Source organism: Thamnophis elegans, chromosome 1 (genome assembly GCF_009769535.1).
Source record: "Thamnophis elegans isolate rThaEle1 chromosome 1, rThaEle1.pri, whole genome shotgun sequence".
In the NCBI taxonomy this organism is placed as follows: domain Eukaryota; kingdom Metazoa; phylum Chordata; class Lepidosauria; order Squamata; family Colubridae; genus Thamnophis; species Thamnophis elegans.
In genome coordinates, this window is record NC_045541.1 from 38,516,624 (window position 1) to 38,537,536 (window position 20,913).

At 41.2% G+C, this 20,913-nt stretch overlaps 1 protein-coding gene across 1 annotated transcript; it reads right to left on the bottom strand.

The window, feature by feature from the left end:
- Positions 1-1,197: 1,197 nt before the first annotated feature.
- On the bottom strand, positions 1,198-16,044 carry LYPD6B (LY6/PLAUR domain containing 6B). The gene is made up of 4 exons (XM_032224937.1): positions 15,878-16,044; positions 13,909-14,007; positions 11,398-11,528; positions 1,198-2,482 (listed from the first exon to the last, which is right to left on the bottom strand). The coding sequence occupies exons 1-4, from the start codon at positions 15,990-15,992 to the stop codon at positions 2,318-2,320; spliced, it is 510 nt and encodes a 169-aa protein (XP_032080828.1). The 5' UTR covers positions 15,993-16,044; the 3' UTR covers positions 1,198-2,317.
- Between the last annotated feature and the right edge of the window lie 4,869 nt (positions 16,045-20,913).

Consider the following 20,913-nt stretch of genomic DNA (forward strand, 5'->3'; position numbering starts at 1 on the left):
GCTCGCGGCAGCCTGCCAGCACAGGTGGGTGAAAGAGACTTTCTTTCGCCCACCTGTGCTCGCGGCAGAGCTCAGGCGGGCTGCCGCCAGCACAGGCGGGCGAAAGAAAGTGCTTTAGTCAGTGATGTGTCAGGGGAGAAGACTGCCTCACCAGCCATAAACCTCACCGCACGTCACTGCCTATGACTATCATTAAGTGTTGTACCTTATGATTCTTGACAAATGTATCTTGTCTTTTTATTTACACTGAGAGCATAGCACCAAAGACAAATTCTTTGTATGTCCAACCACACTTGCCCAATAAAAAATTCTATTCTATTCTATTAAGCATCACTTTGCCTGTATTCTTGCTCTTACATGAGGCAAGAAATGTACTGAGATATCTTGGGTGGCTATCTAGAGTTGGTGGAAGGAGAACAATAACCCTTAGCTTTGGTACTGTTTAACAATTTGAGAAAATTAGTATAAGTTTATAGAAAGAGGTAAAATTCAACTGTTTTCAGATGTTGTGATTAAAGGAACTTGTAACACTGTTTTCCAATGAAAAGTCATTAGTTTAATATGGTACTTACTATGCATAAAACACATTTGTAAACTTGATTTCCCGAAGACAAAGAAAAAAACAAGAATATTTATAAACAAATGGGCACACGGCTTATCATCTAAAAGGCTTACAGTAAACATTTTTTCCGCCTTTATTTGTATTATTTGTACCAATTCTTATTTATATTTGTCCATATTTTATTTCCATGAATTCATAAAATTTCATGAACTTCAGTTTGTGATTTAAAATTGATTCAACACACTGCAGTACAAATCTCAATTGTTTTTTGTACAGTTTCAAGTCTTAACAGTATAGAGCTATGATGGTGAACCTATGGCATGCATGACACAGGTGCCACATGGAGCCCTTAGTGCGGGCACACAAGCCGTTGCCCAGCTCAGTTCCACCATGCATGTGTGCCTACCTCCCACTGACTAGCTGATTTTCAGGTCTCTGCCGTGCATTTGTGGGGGGTAGGTGGTCATGTGCACATACATGGGGGGAGTGTGGAGGGTGCACCCCCGTGGCTTGTTTTTGGCCCCAGGAGGCTTCAGGGAGGCCTGCTAGGCCAAAAACAGGGTGCGGGGCATTGTGCACACATGTGCAATAGTGAGGGGGGTGTCACACATGCATGCACAGGGGGCAGGGTCACGTGTGGGGGGGTCACCCACACACTGCATTATGGATGTGGGCATGTGAGGACAAAAAGGTTAGCCATCACTGGAACAGAGTGTTAAATTCCATGACCTTTGAAATCTTTTTCACACGTATGGTTTCCCTCACAGATTGAGCTACATCTCAAGGGTGATTCACATTAACTTGTCTTTGATCACTAAGGAAACGGTGGCCACTTCAAGCAAAGTTGGTAGCCCATTATTCTAGGTTTAACTCTCATAATTTCTTTCTGTTCATATTTCTCAGTGTGGAGCAAACCAACTAGTTGTTCTGAACTCTCTACTTCCCTAGATGGTTTGGATAATTCCCCAGTTCTCCAGCATAAGGGCAACTCATCACGAAGAGGTAATCCTACCACGGTGATATTGTTTGGAAATCATGGCCAGCAAGGGCAATACGGAGAAAAGGCACAGTGTTGTTATATTGATATTTGAGGTATGGAACTAACTGGGCAAGCAGTTTAAAGAACTCCTAATAATAACTATTTACCCATTGTACCAAGCCAAACTTGTATAGTCAGATACATGCTGATGTCTTCATTCCGAAAATGTCAAACCTTACCATTTCCATCTCTTTCCCCCTCAATCCGATGATGCTACTACAGTGGCTACTGTAGTATTCAGAATAAAGGACCTCACAGTAAGGACAGCAAAAAGTTGGACAGCATCAGATATGGGTCAGGATTGCAGGTAGATAGGGACCCCTCAAAACTAGGAAGAATTTTGATATAAAATAATATTGCATCATCACTTCCCTAAAACATATTATTTCAGGTGAGGAACAATTTTAATACTTCAAAATTGTACAGTAGTAACTTGCTACAATAACGTGCCAAAGGACAAATTGTTCTTCTATGTTCCACACAAAGAATTCTGATATTACTGGTAACTAGTCAAGTTGACATAATATTTGGCCATTGTGCTTGGTTTTTCTTGGCACCAATATCTGAGTGTGTCTTCATTACCATGTTATGACCAGCAGTCTTCAAATACCCAGCAGTGCTTTTATCCATACAAAAGACCTCTTAGAGATCTTCTTCATCAGAGATTGTCTTCATGTTACCAGACAACAAATTCCTTCTACCTGAGGAGAGTCATGTCATAACCTGAAAACTATGATGAGTATGACCAGCAAGGAGATGCTAATAGTTTGTCTGCTACCTCCTGATGTCCTCCGGGCATGCAGGACTGCAAAAACAGCATTTGTGTGATTTGTAGGTACATCTACATTGCAGATCATCCCTTCACAGCAGGAAATGCATTCCTGTAAATTGTAATAGATAATGTTATTACATGGAAGCCATAGTGCTTCTTGATTAAAGGAATCAATCAATAAATCTGCATCAATTTGCACATGGAAATTATAACCCTCTTTGAAGAAAAGAGACGCTCTCTTTTTAGAGGCAGCGCATACTGCATTGTAAAATACAATCTTCAACTAACAGAAAACATCACCTTATGAAATACAATATACCTACCATCCAGGTCCATGTAAATTATTAATAATGTATTAAATAGCTGCTGCTAAATTCCTTGGGAATCTTTTCAAAGAGTAACACAACTTTTAAAATCTACATAGCAATTTTGCTAACCAATTGGAGTTAGAACACGGGTTATATTCAGCATATCATATTGTAATAAAACTTTTAAAATTTACATAATAATTTTGCTAATCAACTGGAATTAAAACACAAGTTATATGCAGCATATCATATTGCTATATTAACTAATGGTGCCTTCACCACAGAAATGAGCATTTAAAGAGATTACTAGCTTTGAAAGAAAGAGAACTGTCACTCGCCTTCACTATTCAAAGAAATGAAGGAGACAGAAGCTACAAGGACACTTACAACTAAAATATGCAATAAACTGTACAATCCTTCATATACTGACACTTCAATTTTATTGTGATCCTGGTTCTCAGATCAAGAAAAAAAAACAGATACAGGAAAATAACAGAAAATATTGGAACACTGACAATTTGGCAAATTATTGGGTTTGTTATTGTTGCAGAAAAATTAATAAGCAACAGTTGTCTGTTGCCAAGAAAAAATCTGAAGTGGAAACAAATTTCAATGCTGTAGTCTAACCAACACGATGCAACATAATTCAATACTACTATTAACATGCTGCATGCTTTCTAGTCATAATACAGAAGTCTGGCTTCCTTTGTGCACAGAAAAAATCTGCATTTTTAAGCAGCAAAGAGGAATGTTCTAGTGCAGACATTAGTTTTATTAGTTTTACACAGTGGTGGAATTCAATTTTTTTTACTACCGGTTCTGTGGGCACGGCAGGGGAAGGATACTGCAAAATCCCCATTCCCTCCCCACTCTCAAAATTTCTGCTACCAGTTCTCCAGATCCTGTCAGACCTGGCTGAATACCACCTCTGGTTTTACATCAAGAAGATCATGAAAGTAACCATAATTATCATGTTATGAGAGGCTATTTTAATCAAGAATGACATTTCAAAAGTGGGTAGTGAGGTCCTTGATTCTCTGTTAGAGCAGTGCCCAAACACAGCATCTTCCCAATTATATACTGCATTGATACTGATATTGGCTTACTGCCCTCGCTCGGGAAGAGTCCATAGATGGTACAGATCAAAACATATCTAGGCATATGTAAATAGTCTCTTAGCAAACTAATCATACAGCTTCCAGAAACAGCAAAAAGGCTGAGAACCTGCATTATCAGAGCTGTACTTTAAAAAAAAAATCTAAATTCTATATAGATGAAAATCTGAACCTTGAATTATTTATAATTCAGCAAAGCGTATATTCAGCGTAATAAATCCTGCTTTTACTGATTATGAAGAACTCATGATAGCCATGTTGAACATTGAAGCCTCATTTTGTGCTATGAATCTTAATAACTGTTATTCATCCCTGCCTTGCTTCTGAGGCCGTTTTAAGCAAAGCCCATATTTCACTATGTGTACCACTGCAAGCTCCAGGGCTAGAAATGCGAAAGAAAAGATGGGGAGGGGGGGTGGGGAGAGAAAAGAAAGTAAAGAGCTTCAGGGTATTAAAGTGTACGTTTTTATGTTTGCTTTGCACTTGTATGGAATCATAAAATATAGTCTGCCATTCTTCTGCAGGTTGAAGCATAATGAAATTGAGAGAAATCCCTCATTCCTTCCATCTAAAGTTGTAGTTTTGTGTGACATAAAGTAATTCTACATGACAGCCTAAGCTGCTTGTCTACCAGAATGCTGCCAGAGGTTTCTTAAGCCCATCAAAAGCTGAAGCTTGGCCCTGGGTTGGGCTGATATTCAGTCAAGCAAGGCCCCCTGAGTGGTCATTTTTCTGCTTCTTGTCCTTATTGGTTAGCTTCCATGTGGACCATCCCACATGTCATCTCCTTTAAGGCAGTGGTCCCCAACCTATCTGGCTTGTGGACCGTCAGTGGCGGTGGCAAGAGAGGAAGAGGGGATGGTTCCAATTCAAGTGCTTGCCCGCTGCTTGCCCAGTCTGGTTCCGAACAGGCTGCGGCCTGGTACCAGCCTAGGGGTTGAAGACTTCTGCTTTAAAGGGTTATTCCCTTCTCACTAGTCCCTATGCCTTTCCTTGACTTTTCTAGAGATCTGTGTCAAAAGCTGCATTCATGTCTCCTTCCCAAATTATTTCTTTTGACACTGAATCAGACCTTTCCTTCCCTCCATCCTATGGTACCCTTGTGACTCCCATGCTACAAATAATTAAGGAAATCAACAATAAAGAATAGGTGGTTCTTTGTGACCCTGTGTTCTTCTATAAATCCATAGAAATGTTACACCGAGATAGGTCAGCCTCATGGAAATACAATACAGTACAGGTAGTCCTCCACTTACAACAGTTCACTTAGTGACTGTTCAAAGTTACAACAGCACTGAAAAAAGTGACTTATGACCAATTTCCACACTTGCAACCATTGTGACATCCCCATGGTCAAGTGATCAAAATTCAGACACTTGGCAACTGATTCATATTTATAACTGTTGCAGTGTCCTGGGGTCATGTGTTCCCTTTTTGCAACCTTCTGACCAGCAAAGTCAATGGGGAAGCCAGATTCACTTAATAATTGTATTACTAATTTAACAACTGCACTGGTTCACTTAGCAAATGTGGCAAGAAAGGTTGTAAAATGGGGGGGGACCCATTTAACGAATGTCTCACTTAGCAACAGAAATTTTGGGCTCAGTTATGGTTGTTAAGTCAAGGACTACTTGTCGAAGTATTTCTTAAATTTATTTTAAAAGGCAAGGAAGGGAAGCTTTGCAATACAATATGCAGAGTGGAAAATCAAAGATAACATGCTTCGTCTAATCTAGGCAGAAGCTGCAGTTGAAAAGGGTGAATGCAACATGAACTCACGAATGAAGGCATGCATGGACTTTTAGTGGAGAGGTTAGTTCACAGACTTAACTTTCCAGCAATGGATCGCTGAGAGATTGTTTTAAAAAAATCATCCAGCAGTCCAGGATGAAAGAACTTCATAAGGCAATGATCAGCCACTGGAGAAGCAGGGTGTGTTAGACATCAAACCAATCAGCATTGGAGCTGTTACTAGAATGGAACAAGGCAATAAAGGCCATTCCCTCTGATGTTGGCCTACGATGGTTGCAGTTGGAAAACAGCAGCTCTGAATCAATGTGGGAAAGCACAGGTGTGAGAAACATTTGCACTGGGCTGTGCGTGGGAGAAGATTGATATTGTCCATTCCTGTTCTTAAAAGTAGTAGATGGCCTATACTGGGCCAGGAGAGCTGTTTTTGTATGGTGGTTAAGAAGGATTGATCTAAAAACCAGGATACTGTGATTTCTAGTCCCACCTTAGGCATGAAAAGGCTGGGTGACTTTGGGCTAGTCATTTTGGCTCACAGGGATTGTTGTTTCATAGAAAATAGCGTAGGAAAGAGCATTAGGGGTTTATACCACCTTGAGTTAAATGTGGAAAAAAAGATGGGATGCAAATCTTTTTTTTTTTAAGTGTGGACAGGCCAGAGTTGTCAGAATCATACTACTTCGAAGCATGTTGCCTTAGGTGACAACAATTGAAATATTTCTTTTAATAGCTTCTCAACAGAGCTCTGTGGAATGACAAATTAAGCACATAGAACCAGAAATGGTAGATTTTTCTCATATTAACAGGGGTTGGATTTCATGACTGTGATTAGTGTGTGATAGTGCTAAAGCATATGACCTCATTTGAGGTCATATTGTTGTATATGCTTCTGATAAAGGAAAACATTTCTGCTTCTCATCCATTTCCTAAAACAATATAAGATTCTGTTTCTGCAAAATATAAATTCAACAAGCTTTAAGCTTCCAAAATAGAAATTATATTATTTTGTACAAGGCAATGATAAAGGGAAAGGGGAGATTAAGATGTTGATTTTTTTTTCTTAAAACGAATTAAGCAAAACTTTGATTTATGATATTTCTCGGAAAGTAGATATACATTTTAGACTTATTCATAAACCATTTAAAATTATTTCAAATTAGGTAAGTTCCAATTTCTTACCAGAATATGAGATAGACTTCTTTTTACAAAATGTAAAATTACCATAGCTCACAGAATTAGATTACTAATCTTACCTCACCTTTTTCTCTTCAAGAAATTGTGATTAAAATTAAACTGTGCCGTTAGAGAAGGTTAATGACCCTGATGGGTTCCAGAAAATCTAGGCAAAAATATTTACCATATTGTAAAATATTGAATTCTTATTTTCTATTCTATTGGTGGTTTATAGATTCTTATCCACTAGTTTAAATAAAATTTATTCTACAATATTTCCAAGCAGGGGAGGAATCGTTTTATGTTAGAATGTATTTCTTTGAAAAATAGAGATATAAGATTTTAAGTGAGGGTCAAGGCCTTCAATTATGTCTATCACATCAAGCTATGGAAAATGATTTTAAAAAATGGGAATCTCAGATTGTATTCATGAGAAACCTATATACAGGTCAGGAAGCCCTAGTATGAACATTAGCAGTTAATATCCTGCATGACATACCTTGATAGCTGAAAATGCAAAGCTGTAGTAATAAAAGTTAAGGAGCAAAGTGGAAACAATGGGACTAAATGAAATATAAAGAAGACAAATCTAATGACAACAGGTAGAACAACCAGCCTTAGAACTGGCAGTGAAGATACTGACGTAGTGAATAGATTCTGTCTTCTAGGATTAACCATCCAGAATAAAGAAACAAGCAATCAGAAAATTTGCCACAGATACGGCAGTCATGAAGGCCTTGGAAAAGATATTGCTGTGATGTGTTTATATCTACAAAGATCAGAATCCTGCAAGCCCTGGTATTCCCTATGACACTCTATGGAAGTGAAAGTTGGATTTTAAAGAAGCAGGATAGGAAGTGTGGTTTTGAACTTTGATTTTGGAGAAGACTCCTGAGAACACCGTGAATAGCCAACAAAATAAACCAGTAGGTCATTGAACAAATTAATCCAGTTTTCTTTTGAAGAACAAATAACCAGGCTCAAATTATTCTACTTTGGAATATTATGGGAAGACTTATCTTTCTGGAAAAGGATCTGATGGTAGAAAAGATGGAAGGAAAGAGAAGAGGATAACTAACAGCAATGTGGTTGGACTCAATTACAGTGGTAAGGATTGTAACATTGGAAGACTTATAGGACCAGGTTAGGGATACATTATCATGGAGATTTTCTCCACAACGTGATGGCACATTCTCTCCCCTCCCCATTCCCCCCACCCTCACAATCTCTCCCTCCCCCCCTCTCTCCCCCTCCCTACTTTCTTATAGATTGTAGTTTTTCTTCTTCAATTCAGGGCCACCAAGGCAATAATATTAGATTTTAACTAATTGCTTTTGTTGAAAATAGAGAAAATGAGGCCAAATTTTTACTTAAATACAGATTCAAAAATTAGAATAATTTATTGGAGATTTCTGAAGTGATTTCTAAAATAAATTTGGATTGTACTTAGTTTCTTTTATTCAACTTCCAGATCATAAATCGATAGCATGTTTCTCCCTATTTTAAATTTGCAACACAAGTTGAGAATGCCCTAATTTTACTTTTCCCCCTTGGTTGTCTTTGGTTTTAGAACACTTGCCCAATGCTTATGCCATTAGAACTGTGAAATTGCTAACAAGATTGTAGTAGATAAGAGAATTTTGTGGTATTGTAGATGGTGAAGATAACAAGGAACTTTCTTAGCAACGGTATTGGCAAACATCCCAAATTTTAATCCCTAAGATATAAAAAGCAGGCATTATGCAAGGAAAGCCATGTTAGTCTATGGCAACCAAAATTCAAGAGCAGTCAGGAAGCACCTTTTCAGACTACCAAATTTATTAAAAGGCATAAGCTTTTATAAACTGCAGCTCATTTAGAACAGTGATCCCCAACCCCCGGTCCGCGGACCGGTGCCGGGCCGTGGAGTACCTGGCACCGGGCCGCGCAGCGGCCGGGGGCCATGCAACGGCCGACTCTTCACTCATGCAGCGCCGTCGCCGGAGGGGGGGAGCTGCGCGGAAGCACAGGAGCAAGTGAGGCGAGGAGGAACAATCCCCCGCTACTACACCACCTCCGCCCCCTCCCCGAGTCAGCCGTCCCCTCAGTGAACGCCTCCGCCTCTTTCTCCTTTCTCGCCTCAGTCGGCTCGCCTGGAAGCGAGGCGAGGAGGGGGCGGACCATGCGCTGGAAGCGGAGCCCTTGGAGGCCCTGGCGGCTTCCCCGGCGGTCGTTGCTGGCCGCTCTCTTCTTTTTCTCGCTGTCCTCCTCGGCTCAGTCGTCTCCGAGTTGCCCAGGGAGGGGCGGCGCGCCCGGGACGGAGACGGCGCTTCCCCGCCCGGCCTTGGCTTGTGAGAAGGAACGGCGGGAGAGGTAGAGAGAGAGAGAGAGAGAGAGAACGTCGGGCAGCCGAGGGCGGGGGGGGGGTCTTTTGAGGGGAGATGGGGGGTGTGCGATTTTGGCGCGCGGGCGCCCTCCGCGGGCGTGGGTGGGGGGCTGAGAGGAGTCTAACGGTAGCGCAGGAAAGGGGAGGGTATGAGCGCCGCCTGAGGTGGTGAGGGGCAGTCGCCAGATTCAGGCCGCCGCTGCCGCTATTGCAGCGCACGGTGGAAAAGCGGCGGTCTTGCCCACCCCTTCCCTGCCTCCCGCCCGCTCCAGTTGCCGCAGCCAGGGGTGGGGGCTCGGTGCCTGAAGTCTCTTGCCTCTCTTCCAAAATTTCGCCAACGGGCATCGGTGAAGCGCGCTCTTTCTCTTCCTCACAAAACACATTTCCTTTCCCCCCACGCGTAGTTATTGGCGATATGGACTCTTGGACTCTTACCCAGCCAGATCAGTATCAAACATTTCCCTGACCTCAGCAGAAGCGAGGTTTTTTCTTCTCCTTTCTCTCCTTAATACTGTATTCTTTTTACATTGCTATCCTCTGGCTTATTTAATTTTGCCCTTGCTCTTTTTATCTTTGACCTTGATTAATTCAGCTGTTTATTCCTTAAAATCTACATACAAAATGGAAGGTGGGATATGATTCAGGTGTTGAATTGGGAAGGTGGATTTAAAACAATGCCCCCCTCACCCCTGCGCGCGCTCAGCGGGCCACGGTAAAATTATCAAAGGCTGACTGGTCCGCGGCGATAAAAGGTTGGGGACCACTGATTTAGAAGATGCAATCAAATGGCTAGACATCAGTGGGGTTTAAAGTGGAATGAGGAAAAAGAGAAAGGAAAATGGATGCTTAACAATCTATAATGTTAAAAACCCATGTTTGCTGACACTTTGAGCCAGCCTGAATAATTTTGATGTATACAAGTTCAGCTCTGACTTGCTCAATTCAGCTAGTATAGTTTGTTTTTTCAAATTGATTTTGTGATCTATAATGGAGGATCACAGGAGGTTGAAATGTTCTGACATTATAGTTTTGAGTTCCAATATCATATGTGTCCATTAATTTTTCTGTGCAAAGCTTATCCCAATTGTCTTACACTAAATCTGGCAGATCAAGGCATATGTCACATTAGACAAGCGCTTCTATTATGTGTAAAGTTGTTGGGACCTGAGGTAGCGCTATTGATGTAAATGTGGTAGCAAAATAGGCATCTGAATTTATTACAAGATCTGGTTCCTATGTTAGCATCATTGTTATGACATTTCTTATTCCTTAGAATAGAACACACATCTCTCACTGATGATGTTATTTAGTTGGGTAATGAAACGTCTGCAAGAAAACAACCAAGCTCAGAGAGCACCAAGGACATCACGTCTCCACGTTTCTAACTTGGTACCTTAATCAAACTAGCTCTCAATATGGATTGTACACAGTGGTGGGATTCAAATAATTTAACAACCAGTTCTCTGTCCTAATGATTTATTCAAACAACCAGTTCACCAAACTGCTCAGAAAGTTAACAACCGGTTCTCCTGAAGTGGTGTGAACTGGCTGAATCCCACCACAGATTGGATCTCATTAATAGAGTGTTTTTAATTGAGTAGTTTTAATTTATAATACGTATTTCTGGGCTTTTCCATCCCCCTCTTAAGACTTTTGATACCACATTACATTATTATCACAGTTCTAAATCTACATATATTTTGTCGGTCTGTTTGAGATAACCATTGTTATGTATCTGTGTACTGAAAGGAAGTCACAATGTTCATCCTGATGGCTAATATTTCACCCTAATAATTTACTCAATGAGTAAAATGCCTTTAGGTTAAATAGTCATCTTTGAACAACAGGAGAACCAGTATTCTAAAGGAGTCAAGAAACTACAAAATGAAGCAGCTTTAATTCCATATCTGGAAAGCGATCCATTCCTAGCCGTTCTTACACTAAGAGCTATTTTATGGCAGATAAAAATTCCCTAGACTTCTTGGAGAGGGAGAGGGAGGAAGGGAGAGGGAGAGGGAGAGGGAGAAGGAGAGGGAGGGGGAGGGAGGGAGGGAGGGGGAGGGGGAGGGGGAGAGGGAGAGGGAGAGAGAGAGAGAGAGAGAGAGAGAGAGAGAGGGAGAGAGAGAGAGAGAGAGAGAGAGAGAGAGAGAGAGAGAGATGCAGGAAGAAACCCCAGACTCATCTGGATCCACCATGAGTCTCAGCCAGAAACTCAATCTTGTCTTTTGCCATCTGTCAATATCACCGAGTATTCCAAGGGGAGATTCCATCTACAGCACTGAGAGGGCTTTCTTTGTTCTAATGCAATGCTTACCGTATGACTAGTTTCTCTGTGGTGATGGCAGCCAACAAAATGGCATTCTTCCCTGGTAGCACATTTCTTGGTGACAGAGAGGCTCCTTCCATGATTAGTAAAGTGATGGACCGTTAAACAGTACTGAGTGTCTAAACAATCAAAAAAAGAGAGAGAAAGAGAGAGAAGAAAGCAAAAAGGAACATCAGGATTCTTTTGCAATTATATTTTATAAGCTCAGACATGCTGACTTAGCTCTTTCACTAAAAATCGAAATCCTACCAATGTCTGAATACTTGACCTAAAATTATTGACACATAAACCAAGTTTTTTTCTTGACTGGAACATTTCATATATTATTTTCCTGTATTCTCTAACCTTAGAGTGTACATTTCCTGATCCTTTTCCTTTTTGAAAATGATGACTGTCCACACATCAACATGTTGCAATTGGCTGCATTTTTTCCCCCAAATTGTGGAAATTATGTACAACCACCCACCCTATTGCTGATGGGGATTCTACCACATGAAGGCCCCAAGTGATTTCCACCCCCACCCCCCATGGTTGGAAAATATGCATAATCCACCCTTCCTACATTCTCTTGGCAAAAATCCTTCCCACCCAGAAGGAAAAGCAGCTGTGTTGCAGTTCCATACCATGGGCAGATGGTGGAGGAGAAACCAATAGTCCTAATAGCTGGGAATTCTGGGATTGAACTTCTCAAGTCTGTTGGGCTTCAGGTCGGGAAGTTTATATTATATTAGTGTCAGAATTTATATATTAAATTTATATCCCTCTGACAGGATGGGCAGCACATCAATCAATCAATTTCAAGCGGTCCTTGGTGTTCTCTGAGCTTGGTTGTTTTCTTGCAGACATTTCATTACCCAAGCAGGTAACATCATCGGTGCTAGTAAGGAGTAGGGTTTGCTCTCAGTTTATATTCTAGTGGTCTGCCCTGTCAGTAGTGGTGGGAGTGGTTTTGGAGGTTCTTTGGTTAGGCTGTTTCCAGTGGTGGGATTCAAATAAATTAACAACTGGTTCTCTGCCCTAATGACCAGCTGGGTAAGTGTGGCTCAGCGATCATGTGACCGTGAAGGCATGACCAACTCAATGTCACTCAGGTCGATGGGCACTTTGCCTTAGCTGTTGCAATGTAATAAGGGTTAACCAGAGAGGCAGTTTCTGTAAGCAGGGCAATAAATATTAGGTTAGAAACAACACCAGAATGTTTCCTTCCTGCCTTCCTTACAGGATTAGCCCTGTAAAGTGGAAAACAACAAAATGAGATTCTTCCAACAACCAGTTCTCTGAACTGCTTAGAAAGTTAACAACTGGTTCTCCCGAATAGGTGCAAACTGGTTGAATCCCACCACTGGCTATTTCCTGTTAGCTAATTTGGAAGTTTCTTGGTTGGAATATTGTTTATTTCACTGCTTGTCTGATGTTAATCTTGGAGTTAATCTATGCTCATCTGGGTGCTGATTACTGGTGGGGAAGTGTTTTGGTCATCTCCCCCCGCCCCCAACACTGACAGGGCAAACCACTAGAACATGGGTGTCAAATTCACCATGTCATGTTGCGGTCAAGCAATGTATCGCAATGTTTGTTGTCCCTTTGCTGAGCTGGGGGGGGTCATGGCCTGTGCGTGAGGCATCCGGCCCATGGGCCGCCAGTTTGACATCACTGCACTGGAATATAAACTGAGACCAAATCCCACTGCTTACTAGCACTGATGATGTTATCTAGTTTGGGTAATGAAACATCTGCAAGAAAACAACCAAGCAAGAAAACAAACAAGAGCACCAAGTTTTTCTCATTTCAATCCTGAACTACAAATATTCTTCACTGATAAATACATTTCTGTTTAATATTGGCTTGCTCTGGATCATATGAGGAAGGATTCTCCTCTTGTTTTGTTCAGTTCCTGTGCAACTGAACAAAAAAAGAGGATAACAGATGACAGATTAACAGAGTTGGAAGGGAACTTATAGGTCATCTAGTCCAACAGCCCACCCCCACCCTGCTCAAGCAGGAGACCCTACACCATTTCTGACAAATGACAGCCCAATCTCTTCTTAAAACACTCAAGTGATGAAGGCAACTTCTGTTCCATTGGTTGATTGTTCTCACTGTCAGAAAGTTCCTCCTTATTTCTAGGTTGAATCTCTCCTTGTTCAGTTTCCCCTGTTCTCTTCAAATAAACCATTATTCCTTGTCTGGCCTTCAGGTGCTTTGGAAGAAAGGGAACAGCCATATGAGATAGATACTGGCCATTAAACTTTATATTGACACTTCAAAAAGATACTATAGATAAGCATACGGTCAGCTATAAATCTGACAGGTGGAAATACACTTAGACTTCACCTTTGTTGTTAATCTCATGTAACATTGTAGTGAATCCAGGAAAGCAGCTATAGATTCCAGAAGCCATTAGTTCTCTGAACTGCTAAATCCTGCTAACCAACCTGAAGCCCTTAATATGACTGAGTTAATTGGAAAAGTTAAAATAAATGCTTTCCATATACTTACTCTGAGGACACCACTTATCTTCAGCCCATCTGTTACAGTTGAAATTGTCAATAACATTGTCACAAGTAAAGCACTTGAAGCTGCTTGGAAATGGAGTAGCTTTAAAATTAAATGAAAGAAGGGAAATGTTAAATACTTTATTCTGATGACTCTAAATTCTCCTATTCCCCTCAATTAGTCCCAAAACAGCAGGGAATTATTTTACAATATACTAGCTTCAATTAACATTTTCCCCCCCTTAACACAAGCGTAAGCATATTAGAGCTAAGCCCCATTACATTCACTTGGATTTACTCCTCAAGTAATTAAGCAAAAAATAGTCTTTTAAAAGGTGCAAAAATTTGCTTAGCTTGATTTTAACTTTACGTTGTGTTAGAAGACTGGTTCAAGTGAACCTAGAACAGATCCATAACATCGACATTATACAGATATGTGGACTTCAGTTCCAAGAATTCCTGACGGGAAAGCCACAAATGAACGTTCTGGGATGTGAAGACCACACCAACTGGGAAAGGTTGCCCTAGGAATGTCTATGGAGATTCTCAATCATCCAGATCATGATTATTCCAAAAATGCTTTTCCAAAAGGTAAATGGACTTGGTTTTTTTGCCTTGGAAAAAGTCCAGTTGTCTTCTGGAAAAGCCTCTTTTGGATTGACCTAAAAGTAAATACGTGCCATGCCCATTGGTATGCAGTATTAACAAGCTCCGAGTACCAGATGCAAGGAGAGAACAGCTAAGTCCAATACTTGCTTAGTCCAGGAATTCCTTTAAGGGAAACTTTCAGACGTGTGGCTCTCAACTCCCAAACTTCCCCAGCCATCGTGGTGTCTTAAAGTTGACAAGTTGACAAGGCTTTACTCCATTGTGGGACATATTCTTTTCCTTTGCAATGAATTATATGAGACATGTTCAGGGGTTGGCTTCAAAAATTTTAGCACGGTTTCTGCCCGGTTGGTGGGTGGCCATGGCTATGGTGGGCATGACCTAGTTGGCCTCCTGCACCACAGCGGGAGGGGGGCATTTTTGCCCTCCCTGGGCTCCAGAGTATTTCCTCAAGACTCCGGGAGAGCGAAAACGGCCTCCCCAGGCTCCAGAGACCCTCTGGAGGTCAGAAACGAGCTTCCCAAATGTCCGGCAGGCCTATTTTTTGTCCTCCCCGAGCCTCTGCATTCGCCCTGCACTTACTTGCATCCAAAATGGGCCATGTGGGGACTTCTGGGAGGGGAGGGGCAGGAGGGTTAGCCAGGAGTGGGATTTGGGGGTTCTCTGAACTGCACAGAATCTTAGCTAGAGGTTCTCCCGAACCCCTGCAAACCCCCAGCAGCCCATATTGCTCTTTGAAATTTCCTATATACCACTAGTTAAAGTATAGAGGCAGGGTCTATAGGCCATAGAAAACCACCCTGTAACTTCAATCCAATTGCTCTCTCTCTGTTCAACCTATCTTTCAACTCTGCTGTTGGGAGGGGAGGGGGAATAGATCCAGCTCTGCACCTAAACATTGATGCATATTGAATAAAAATACTAATACTGTTGCCACATTTGCCAAGAAACAGATCAGATGCCTGAACGCTTCACTGAAGTAGCATGCACTGGGCTTTTTCTGATGCACCTTCCATCAAACAGGACAAACATCAAAAACTGCAGTGCTCAAGAATTGCTGCAGAACCTTTGCAAACTGTGCACACAGCAAAAGTATTAGAAGCACATAGGGAAGGCAATAAAAAGGTATTATAACTTAATCAGATGAACACCCAGGTGCACATTTTAGGCCATTAATCAGGCATTCCACCTAATAATTAACTATCACTGAAGACAGTCAAATTAATGTTTTGCTTTTAGGCCCATGCATAATTGCAATATAAAATAACCTTTTAAAAAGGTTTGAAGGGCTTAACATAAAATGGTTGGAAATGTTTGGAAAAGAGTTATTTACTGATGCCAAAGAACTGGAACGGTCTACTTACAGTCTACTGGAAGTCTCACGTTATAGAAGTTGATGTTCTTGGCTAAAATCCAGTTGCCTGAAACTAGGAGGATCTGAACAAAAGCTACGGCCAGCTTGCGACAGAGTAATAGCATACCGTCAATGTACCTCAGAGCTTAATGCTCTCATACCTATAAGGGAGGGGAGGGGGACTGAGAAAAGGAGAGAAATGCCACTTGGTTATAAAAAGAGCAAGAGGACTGAGTATATTTAGCATAATCTCAACAATATTAGCCTCATAACACTGTTGATGGAATGAAGATAATTAGGGGGAAAATCAGCACTGCGAAGCTAAGCTGTTCCTGCCTCCTACTGGAAAGGTTTGGTCTACACAGGAGAGCAAAATACCCTGGCAGGAGGAGCAGCAGAGGAATTTAAAAAAAAAAAAACAACACCACCTGGGTTCTAAGCTTGAATGGATCAAATTTAGAGATTTAGAAAGTACCAGACAGAGTTCACAGGCAATTTATCCTTCATTAGGTAATGTCTCTAAATTAAGTAACAGTCTTGACATGTTTATGAACAGGTAATTGTCCCAAAATGAATACTCAGATCATCATTGTGAATAGTAGATATTACCACCTTTTCCACATAGACGTTGCTCCCAGGCTGCTGTTGAAATTGAAAATTTAGAGCACATCTCAGTGGGATGTAGATTTTTTACAAGGAACTACATCCTCAACTAATTCAACCTCTGAGCTGGTTGGCTAATCAGACCAATGGTATATGGATTTTTTTCTTAAAAAGAAACAATCTGAAACCATCTATATGATAGCTAAATCCCAGAAGTAGTGAGATACTTAATTGTATTCTACAATTGTAGAATTGTATTGTATTCTATTCTCGGAGTGTATTTAGTTGTTCTAAGTTTTACGTTCTGATCTAGGACTCTAGGAAGATGTTCATTCCTACTCAAGTCATCTCCTTTTACTCTTCATTAATTTGTCTAAGATAGTAGGATACTGTGCAATGTTCCCTCTAATTTTTTTTCAGTGTGAGCGGAAAAGTATAGTGTTTGAGCGGCACATTTTCATGCCTGAGCACCTGAATTTTTTTCACATATGTCACCTAAGACAACAACAAAATCAGTATTATTTGAAACTCAAAGTTATGTTTATTCAAGGTACCCGCTTAATTAAAAGTGTTATATAATATCAGTATCACTTAACAACGCTCCTGCTTAGCAACCAAAATGTTGGTTCAGACAGTCTGGCATTTGAAGCACGCAAGTCTTAAAGCTGTTGTTACAAGACCCTTGCACCCCTAACCCTTTAGGGAAAAAAACCCCAGGGGTTTTCAAACGTGACAGCTTTAAGACTTGTGGACTTCAACTCCCAGAATTCCTCCCTGAGGGGAATTATATATTTGGACTGTTTCATAGTTACATTAGAGAACTACATTGTTAGAACTTAGCACAAAAGATACCTTTTATCTGAAAATCCAAATAGAGTAAACCTGCTATTATCCCAGAGCACTAATTTCATTTGTCCCAATCTGTTTTACGAGTCTGTATTAAAATAGATAGAAATATTTTCACTAAATTTTGTAGATCTATATTTCAGGAACCTATCAGAAGTTAGGGCAAGATAAGAGTGGAAGAATGAATTTTGTTGCAGGTCATGGGGATTTTTTCAGCATCTTAAAAGTGGAGCGCATGTGCATTGAACTAGCAATACCCATTTAATAACAAAAGGAAATGGCTGAATTAAATTTGGTAAAGTTGCAAGCGAGCTGTAAAAAGCTTGTGGTTTTTAAAATCATAGAATCAGAAGGGATACTGGAGGTCTTCTAGTCCAGCCCCTTGTCCAAGGCAGGAGTCTTTATATCATCTGAGACAAATGGCCGTCCAGTCTTTTGAAAACCTGCAGCAAATGAATTAAGATTCCATTGATTTTAATTGTTCTTACTGTCAGATTTCTCCTTATTTCCATCTTGAGTCTCCTGACAAGTTTCCATTGCTTCTTGTCCTGTCCTCAGATGCTATTGCTGCCACCTCCTCCTCCTCCTCCTCCAACAGCACCAACACATTTGCTGCCCAGCGCTGCGGCTGAGGTGAAGCCGCCGAAGCTCCCGCTGGCGCCCCCGCAGCGTTGGGCGGAAATCCGGCAGTGCTGTTGGAGGAGGAGGAGGCGAACCAGCCTGCCACCGCCGGCCACCGCCAGCCCCGCCGCTCTTCCCGCCCCCTTCCCAGCCCCACAGTCCAGCGGTCGCAGCAGAAGCAGCCCCGGGTCTCCGCTGCCGCTCCCCACATTTTCTGGACGGGGATCCCTTGGAGAGGGGATTCCTTCCTGCGAGACCCTGTCCAGAAAATGCGGGGAGCGGCAGCGGAAACCCGGAGCAGTTTCTGCTGCGACCGCTGGACTGTGGGGCTGAGAAGGGGGCGGGAAGAGCAGCGGGGCTGGCGGTGGGTGATGGTGGCAGGCTGGTTCGCCTCCTCCTCCTCCAACAGGCAACAGCACTGCCGGATTCAGTTGCAGCCGCCTGCAAAGGACTTCCACACGTTTCCTTAAGAAATCTCTGCGCGGCAGATAAAAACTGCTGCGCGGGATTTTCTTGCAACGTGCGCGGCCGCGCACGCGCGCACCTTAGAGGGAACAGTGATACTGTGGTATTTAACTTCCACCAGTCAGAATAATAGAATATTCTATTGGAGGTCTTCTAGACCAACCCCTTGCTCAAACAGGAAACCCTATACCATTTCAGACAAAAGGTTGTACAATCTCTTCCCAAAATCCTCCAGTGTTCTAGCATCCACAACAATAGGCGAACTATTCCACTGATTGATTATTCTCACTGTCAGGAAATCACGTCCCTGAGTCATGTGATCACCTTTAGAGACCTTTTTGACGAGCAAAATCAATGGGGAAACCAGATTCTCTTAACAACCGTACTACTACCTTAACAACTGCAATGATTCAAATTAAATTAAAAGATTTCCAAGAAATGTCAAACCAGCTTCTCCTTATCACATCCAGCTATCCAAGTATTCTTCTTAGGGAAAATTCCCCTCCAGTTTTGGCTGCTACAAAGCAACCTTCTACATCTCCTGTTTCCACCCCAAGACTCTTGCTGCTAAAAGGAAACCCAATCATTTTCTGAAAATATATTATTCCATGCCACCGGAATTCAGAAGACAGGGCTGAAAATTTCCATCAGACACACTTCTGTGACAGTTGCATCATTAAAGGTCCTTGCATATAAATGGTAGTTTCAGTGAAAGAGTCCTGCTTCCAGAATACAATGCCGCCATCTTAAAGATCTTTGTATCTGTTTGTCACCAAGCAGATAGGGATTGGCTGGGCTTTTTTTCTGTTTTGCTCTGCTGAGATTCTTTTGCTTCCAAGTTAGAACAAGGCTGTTTGAAAGAGGCAATTAAATACTTCACAGAGATTTTTGCCTGCAGAACACTGGATTATTTCAGTTTAGTAATATTTGGATGGCTAACCACCAAAGTCAGATAGGAACAGTAGGTTGCCTTTAAAAGATTCTAAAAAGATCATAAACATTGGCTGCATATGCTGCTAAAATCCCTGGATTTCCCCCCAATTTGGTCTTAAACTGTATCACACTGTACAGTATTCTTCAAGCAACCCATTAGGTAAATAGTTTACAACCTAATGTAACTTATACATGTCTCAACTTCTATCTATTTGGGGAGCATTCAATGTTTGTCCACCACAGGAACATAAGTTCCATTTATTGTATATCAGACATGAACGGGTGCCTCTAATAGCCTATTATACAAAGCAAAACACAAAACTGCACCTGTACCACATAAGTTTCTTTCTAAATGTTGATGCTTAAATATGAATTGCTTGAGGCAAAGCAAGTATACAAGGTAAATGTATTTGACACATATACACTAGTAATATAAGGTAGCATGTCAACCAGTCAAAATATGAATTCAGAACTTTTGCAGTCCTTCCTGTCATTTCCTGCCGATTTGATCTGTGAAGCCAGAATAATTCGGAACCAAAGACCATGTGCAAGACTCCCACGTGGAGTTTTCTGAGTTAGTTTGAGGCTTCTTGGCCCATATTAAAACAATAGATCAGTTTGGATCTCTGCATGGTAAGAGATCTGTACTCTCTCCGCAACTTGAAACACAATGAAAGAGACATCAGAAAAAGAAAAAAAGTAGATGGCCTTGGGCAATGCAAATCTGTGAATTTCCGGTCTTCCTTTTTTTATAAGCATGTCAAATGTGGTTCTTTGAATTTGTTTTCTTTTTCAAGTTTCCATTGGAATTTGTAACTATTCCTCATTATTTTGATGCATAATTCTCCAAATATTTTCCATTACTGCTTTCTTAATGTACACAGACATTTTGCGATACAATACAATGATTAGTATATGTGCATTACTGTACAAACTTCCATGAACACATACACACACACACACACCAACACATACAAATATCTATATATTTAAGCTGCCTTGCAGAATCTTGAGGACTCTGTATAGTGTTTTGTTTTGTGTGTTGTTTTGAAAATGAAAAATCAGATCAATCCAGACTTATATCCAAACTAAAGTATTTGTCCCCCCGCCTTACATAATTTAATTCTGACCACAAATTATCCCACAGAGAATATCACCTGTGAATGTATGCTTAACAAATCAGATTAGGCATCTATCACAAACCAGTTTCCTTATCTAGAACTGTGATAATTGTTTAATCTCATCCTGACTGTGATCAGTCAAAGCCAGAGAGATGGCACAAATTCCCCTTTCTCTCATTGACCTGAAAATACTAACCTTAGGGATGCAAATATGAAGCTGATAGGCTATCTGCTTGTTATCTAGTTTGCTAGCAGAAAAGTTATCCTGGAGAAGATGAGATGAGTTTCTTTTCTTCCTCTCAAGAAAGGCATAATGCAGGAAGGAAAGTGTTAACTCTATGGTATGCATCTCTGCAAGGGCAGCTCCCCCCCCCCTAGGATACTTATTAAGGGCAATTAGAGACCTGAGTAGGCCATTTCCTCTTTGCTGCCCTTCCTCACATCTGAGTAGCATCCC